The 7,493-nt window shown below is 48.6% G+C and overlaps 1 protein-coding gene across 1 annotated transcript; it reads right to left on the bottom strand.

The window, feature by feature from the left end:
• Window positions 1-4,156: 4,156 nt before the first annotated feature.
• Window positions 4,157-5,638, bottom strand: LOC138821689 (PRAME family member 12-like). Its single transcript, XM_070014122.1, has one exon. The coding sequence runs from the start codon at window positions 5,636-5,638 to the stop codon at window positions 4,157-4,159; it is 1,482 nt and encodes a 493-aa protein (XP_069870223.1).
• Between the last annotated feature and the right edge of the window lie 1,855 nt (window positions 5,639-7,493).

The following is a 7,493-nucleotide window of genomic DNA, read 5'->3' as shown; positions in this document are numbered from 1 at the left end:
TGGGTGCTCAGCTAGGAGAGAGGCATTCTGTTTTTCCAAGAAGGGAAGTGTGGCCAGATGCTACTGGCTCATGCTCTCATATTCCTAGCTCCCTCATGAGGCTGAGATCTGAGGATTGACAGAGGCAGCCCAGCAAGAAATGTCTGTGAGACTCTCCTCTCCCAAGAACCGCTGAAACCTGGAAGAAAAGCTGTGGCTCAAGTGGTAAAGTGCTATCCTTGAATGAAAAAACTGAGGTACACAGCCCAGGCCCTGAGTTCAAGCCCTACTACAAAGATGCACTCATGCCCATTTGCACACACACACACACACACACACACACACACACACAAACACAAACACACACAGAGGAAGGTGGTAATGATAAGCTGAGCTAGAACCATAAGCAGTGTTCAGGCATAATCATAGTAAACCCTCAAGCCACATTAGTTGTTTCTCCTTAAGTCCTTCTTGGGCTGAGGGGTCTGGGCCATGGCAGTAAGTACTATGGAACCTGCCCCTCCATCCCAGCACGGGGCCACAGGACCAAGGGAAGGACACTATGGATGCTTGTTTGTACTTGGCTCATTATTGCAGACCTTCATCTGCCCCCTGAGCACTGGTGAGGAAAGCAGGGCTCGGAGTCCCAGGACTCCTGGGATATAGCGACTGCTACAAGCAGCAGCCAGCAGCTTTGGATTCCTGAGCCTACAAGGCTTTCATGAGCCCAAATCAACACTGCCCAAGGTGTGCCTGACAAATTTGCATTCTTATGATTCCCCTGTGAGCGGGCATTAACTGGTCTACCCCTTCTGGCCCAGAACCATGATCTGAGATGTCGATTTACTGCTCAGATCCACACTGCACACATGACAAATGCCATTTTGATTACCCGGCCATTGACCTCCATGCCACAAGGCTTGATCCTTACCTGGTACTGTGGCCCGCTCTGTAGGCAAAGGCCTCAAAGGAGTGTGTTCTCAAGACTTGAAGGACACCTAGACATTGTGAGACCATCAGGAGCCCACTGGAAAGTACTCTGCCTAGAGCCACAGCATGAGGTCAAAACAGGCCAGGTATTGGTCATGGGGCTCTAACTCTGGACCTGGGCACTGTCTCTCAGATCTTCAGCTTACCACTTCAGCCACAGCACCACTCCCAGTTTTCTGCTCGATCCTTGGAGATGAATCTCCCGGACATTCCTGCCCAGGCTGGCTTTGAACGGCAATCCCCAGATCTCAGCCTCCTGAGGAGCTATGAGGACCAGCATGAGCCAGCTGTGCCTGGCTGATCTGGTCTTTCACCACAGTGGACTAGGAGCCCCTGAAAGATGTTCTTTATTTTTTTCTGTCCAGTACTGGGGCCTGAAATCAAGGTATGTCCTGTAGACTCTTAGCTTTTTCTCTCAATGCGGCCACTCCACCCCTTGAGCCACAGCTCCATTTCTGGCTTTTGTTAGTTCATGGACAAGAAAGTCTCACTAACTTTCTTCCACTGAGCTGGTTTTGACCCACGATCTTTATCTCAGTCTCCTGAGTAGATAGGATTTATGGGAATTGAGCCACTGGTGGCATTGGGGTAGAAGCTTTACTTAAGCAAGCATTCTTCCCTGCATTTGTCCTGACTGCTCCATGCAAAGGGGGCTTGAGGGTCAGGAGTTGTGAAAAATAGACATCCAGCCACAGAAAATGGCTGGGGTCCTTGGTGAAAAGTCAAGCTAATCTTACCCTGGGCCCCATTGTTTGACCCCACCCTCTGCCCTATCTGTGACTCAAGTACAAACTTTGTCCCAGCCTTGAGTGTTCTGCCAGACTTTTCTGAAACCACAGAACCATCCACACCACTTGCTCTACACCACACCTCAGGACCTTTTTCCATGCTTTAACTTTTGCCTGTGGCTCTCTATCCTATTCCACATCTTAGAATTCCTGTGGAAATTTGGCACTGATTATATCATCTCCTGGAGCAAGTCCTTCCTTCAATTCTCCCTCTTTAAAAAAAATACTGAGTTTCTAGAGATGGAACTTGTGCAGGCTGACTGTCAAATGTTCTATCTTGGTGTGTGTGTGTGTGTGTGTGTGTGTGTGTGTGTGTGTGTGTGTGTGTGTCTGTGTGTGTGTGTGTGTGTGTATGCATGCCAGTCCTCGGGTTTGAATTCATGGCCTGGAGGCTATCCCTGACCTTTTGTGCTCAAGACTAGCACTCTAATACTTGAACCACAGCTCTACTTCTGGCTTTTTGGTTGTTTAATTGGAGAAAAGTGTCTCATATAGTCTTTCCTGCTTGCAATTGGGATCCTCAGATCTCATCCTCCTGAGTAGCTAAGATTACAGGGGTGAGCCATCAGCACCTGCCCTCTACCTCTTACCCATAACCTTGGCCCTCCTCTAAGTGCCCAGATGAATATGTCTCACGATGCTCACTTTTCTTTGCCAATCTTGGGGCTTGAACTCAGGGTCTGGGCATGTTCCTGTGCTTGTTTTGCTCAAGGTTAGCACTTTTATCACTTAAGCTGCAGTGTCACTTTTGGCTTTTTCTGTTTCTGTGGTAGTGAGGAATCAAATCCAGGGCTTTGTGTGTGCTAAGTAAGCACTCTACCAATAAGTCACATTCAAAGCCCAAGGTTCACTTCTAAAGGGGGTTTTGACAGATTGATAACTTATAGTTTACATCGCCTGGGGGCTCCTTCTTGGCAAGTAGCAGATCCGGCCCATCCAGGACAGCCTCGAAGGTCTCCAGGATGGGAGACTCTGCCAGATCCCTCAGGGGGAGGCAGGGGAAGGGCCAGGAAGAGCCAGGCCTGCCCCAGGTCCTTCACTACCTCTGTGTGGCCCTGGGCATAGATCTCTATGAACAGTGAAGGGAACAGCAGCAAAGGAAGATCTTCTACAGCAAAGATGGCAAGGGCCTGGTTGCTCAGCAGACTCTGCATGGCTAGATGCTGGAGTGAGGGTGGGGCTCCAATGCTCATCTTGATGGACCAGATGTGGGCCAGGTGTGCAGGGCTCTCTGAATCCCAGCAGGGCCAGGCACTCACTGTGCAATCCAGAATTCTTCTTCTGTTCTCTGATCCCTAGATGTCCTTCACACCCAACCCCAGCCTCAGCATTGCATACCTGCCAATGAGATAGCAGCTTCTGATGGAATTTTTGAGACACACCATGCACACCTTGGTTGGCTTTTGCACTTGAGATTAATTCAAATATTGATTTTAACCAAAAAGGGAGAGGTTTAAAAGCCTGTCCCACACAGCCCAGCTTCTCTCTGTATTGTAAATCACACTTTATCAAAATGACCTCCACTTTTATTCCTTAATCCCTCCAGACATTCCCACAGATGTTCCACTGCAAAGCCTGCGAGGAGAGAAGTGATCCGAATTGATAACATCCACAAAGCCTGCAGGAAATCTTTTCTCTGGAGTTCTTTCCCTCTCTGAATCCCTTCCTATTCTTCTTCATCCTTCCTTCCTTCCCTCCTTCCCTTCCTCTCTCCCTATATCCCTCTCTCCCTTCCTTTCTTGCAAGTTTCTTTTTAATCCCAATCCTAGACCTCGGGTAAGGGTTTATTTGTTTGTGTATTTGTGCCAGTTCTTGCATCTAGGTGCTATCTCTGAGTTTTGGTTCACAATGCCAGAACTTTACTACTTGAGCCACAGCTCCACTTCTGGCCACTTTTGGAGGTTCACTAGAGATAAGAGTCTCAAAGATATCTGTGCCCAGGCTGCCTATGTATGGAAACGCTCAGATCTCCGACTTGCAGAGTTAAGGTTCTAGGTATGCACACTCTCCTCATTCTTTGGTGCTGAGAAATGATATCTTTCTACTCATGCTTTTTCACTTTTTTATTTTTGATCGATACAAAAAATTATAGATGGTAAGGGATTATTCCACAACTTAGGGGTTTTCTTACAACCATTCAGAAAAACAAAATCATGATCCAGTTCTTTCCAGGCAGAATTGACTCCAGATTCCTGCTGCTGTGTTCACAGGACACATGGAACCCCAAAGCACTCACAAACTCCTGGGGTTCCAGAGTTACAATTGAACTGACAAAGTCAGGACCAGTTGCCCTGTCTCTTCCATCCACACTGAACACTGGGGTCTGTGCCCCCTGGAGAATGCTCTTCCTGGCTTTCATTTTTGCTGCTAGGAATCAATTCTAGGAGAGAGGTGCACAACTACAAAGACAGAGTAGAAAGGCCAGAAAGATGCTCTTCTGTGAGCAGCCAGGAGCCATTTGACTCCAGGGTATAGAATCGGTACTTGTTCAGGTAATGACTGAATTTGGTACAGATCTGGACTTTATGGCTTGGTCTCATGTCCATCAAAGTCTGTGCCAAGACAGCAAGAACCTGGGCAAATCTCTCCGGGTGGATGTCCCATGGCCACTGATTTTGAGGGTAGTAGCTCTCCAGAGGGGCAGGATAGAGTCCTCGTCTCAAATGGCCCATCTGGGCCGTGTGGCTTAGGAGGATCTGCAGGGCGGCCATGGAGATATGGTTTCCATAGAAGCTGAAGAACCTGAGCTGGGAACACTGGCTCAGGGCGGGCAGCAAGGCCGAGAGCTGGACATCCGTGAAGGCTAAGTCCTCCAGGGCCAGGGTCTCCAGGGTGCCGGCCACTCCTTGCAGCAGGTCTAGCAGGGTCTCAAGACTGAAGCAGACCGTGGACAGGCTCCTCAGACGCAGGTGTTTGAGCTGCTTGGTGCAGGGACACTGGAACAGGAACCTCAGGTGAGCTTCGCTCAGCAGACATGAACTCAGAGACAAGGTCTTTAAGGACGTCAGCGTCCTGAGGATGGAGGGCGGCTTTTCATAGTGGAAGCAGACATCGTGTACATAAAGCTCCTGCAGATGCTGCAGCTGCCCCAGCTGTGCCCCAAATTTGCAGGAACACCAGCCATTCCTGGAGCTGGAAGTGAAGTAGCTGCCACACATCTTGGAGAAGGTGAGGATGTGAAGGTTCTTCATCTGGCCCAGGTAAGGGGCAAATGTTTTCAGAACTTCTGGACATGGGAATTTACTCACCACCAGCTCCTGGATGGAGTCCAGTCTCACCACACGTAGAGCCTTCTGGATTTTATAGATGGAGCCGGACAGAATCCGCAGCTTCCTGGAGCACAGTTGGACTTGTTCTTGCCTCTCCCTGACCCACTGGAGCAGGTGGCCTTGGAAAGCATCCTGGGCACCATCTTTGATGGTCAGGTCCATGAGTAAAATCAAGGGCTGCTCTACAGTCGTCATTTTACCACAGCTCTCTGTTGGCCTGTCAGTCAGGACATCTGGATAAGAGATTTGGGCCATTGAAGGGTAGCCCTGTATCCAGATGTTGGGGTGCTCATTCCGCAGGTTGAGGACTTGCAGTTTCCACCGATTGGGGTGCTCCTTCTTGGCCAGTAGCAGATCGAGCCCATCCAGGACAGCCTTGAAGGTTTCCAGGTCTGGAGACTCTGCCAGGTCCCCCAGGGGGAGGCAGGGAAAGGGCCAGGCCTGCACCAGGGCCTTCAGCATCTCTGTGTGGGCCCTGGCATAGACCTCCATGAACAGCGAAGGGAACAGCAACACCGGTAGATCCTCCAGGGCAGAGACGGCCAGAGCCTGGTTGCTCAGCAGACTCTGCATGGCCAGATGCTGGAGCGAGGGTAGGGTTCTGCGGCTCATCTTCACAGGCCAGAAGTGGAGTAGATATGGACCAGGTGTGCAGGACACTCTGAATCTCAGTAGGGCCAGGCAATCACAGCAGAATCCAGGCTTCTGCTCTTTTCTGGCTCTTTGGCATCTTTATATCCTAGCCCCACCCTCCCCTCTGTGTAACTACCAATGGGAGAGCAGATTCTGATGGGATTTCTGAGTAACACCCACCACACCCTGTCTGGGTCTAATCATCTAGATTAATTTAAACAGAGATTCTACCCAGACTGATAGGATTAAAGGCAGGACCCACTGAGCCCAGCTTCCATTTCAAATGTGTAACACACACACACACACACACACACACACACACACACACACACACACACACACACACACACACACACACAATTCCGGCCCTTATTTGTTAACCTTTTGAGAAAGTTACACAGATATCTCACTGCCTTGAGCCTGCAAATGTTCCAAGAACATCAGCCAGCCCAATCTGATAGCATCCACAAACACTTTTCTAGAAAATTCTTTCACTTCCTTCCTTCCTGTCCTCCTTTGCTTACATTGCCCCTCCCTCCTTCCCTCTTGCCCTTTCTCTCTTTTTTCTCTTTCTCTCCCTCTTTCTTGCTCTTGCTCTTTTTCTCTCACCCTTTCTCTCTGTCTCTTTTTTCTTTTTCTATCCCTTTTTCTGCTCTCTCTCAACTTCTCTCTCGCCATCCCTCCCTCCCTCCTGCCCTCTCTCTCCTTGTATCAAGTACTCAGGGCCTGTTGTTTTTATTTGGCTTTTTCCCTCAAGGCTGATGGCCGAGCACTCAAGCCACAGCTCCACTTCTGTTTTTTGTGGGTTTACTGGAGACAAGAATCCCTTGGACTCATCTGCTTCGCTGGATTTGAACCATGAACCTCAGAGCTCAGACTCCTCTTTGCCTGGGATTACAGGAGTGATACACTAGGCGCCAGCAGCTAGTTTCTTTTGTAGGACAGGACAGAGGCCCTCTCTCTTTCTAAGGTCTCAACCTGTTGTGTTCAGTACATGCTGGGAACAGCTGATATCACCAACCCTGTGGTTCAGTATCAGATTTGGAAGATAAAAAGGGCATTTGACTGCTCTTTGTAAGTATCGTTCACATAGCAGGACACACATATTCATTAATTCAGTTATTTTATTTATTCATTCAAAAAATGCTTTCAGTCTCTAAGAAGGCAAGATTATTTCTTCTTTTCATGCTTTCTGGTTTTCTCTTCTTTGTTCTTTCAGTGTGTGTGGGGGGGGGTCTGTGTGTGTGTCTGTGTGTTTGTGTCTGTGTGTATGTGCTTCTAGTGGGATTTGAACTCATGGTCTGGCACTGTCTGTCCCCCAGCTCTTTCCATTCAAAGTTGGCAATCTACCACATGATCCACAGATTCCACTTCAAGCTTTTGGTGGCTAATTGGAGATATGAGTCTAAGAGGCTCTTGCCCAGATTGAAGGTGAACTAGGATCCTCAGATTGTGATCTCCAGACTAGTTATAATTACAGCTGTGAGCCACCAGCCTGAGCCTGAGGGGTGACTTAATCTCTTTGGGTTGTTGTTACTGATCTTGACTTTGAATGCAGAGCTCTTTTGCTCAAGGCCAGTACTCTACCACATTGACCCACAGCTCCACTTCTGGTTTTCTGGTGGTTCACTAGAGATAAGAGTCTCGTGGACTTTCCTGACCAGGCTGTCTTTGAACTGTGATTCTCAGATTTGTAAGTAGTTCAGGAGCTAGAATTCTGGGCAGAAGCAGTACTCTGATTTTTGGATTCTGAGAAATGACATCCTTCTGCTTACTGTTCTCTTTTCTTTGGAAATGAATTAATTGATGTGTAGACATAGAAAACTGTACACAG

The sequence above is a fragment of the Dipodomys merriami genome, unplaced genomic scaffold (assembly GCF_024711535.1).
Source record: "Dipodomys merriami isolate MVZ:Mamm:240054 unplaced genomic scaffold, mDipMer1.0.p SCAF_93, whole genome shotgun sequence".
Taxonomy (NCBI): Eukaryota; Metazoa; Chordata; class Mammalia; order Rodentia; family Heteromyidae; genus Dipodomys; species Dipodomys merriami.
Note: the sequence above shows the minus strand (reverse complement) of the source record. Positions and strands in the feature narration are given on the sequence as shown.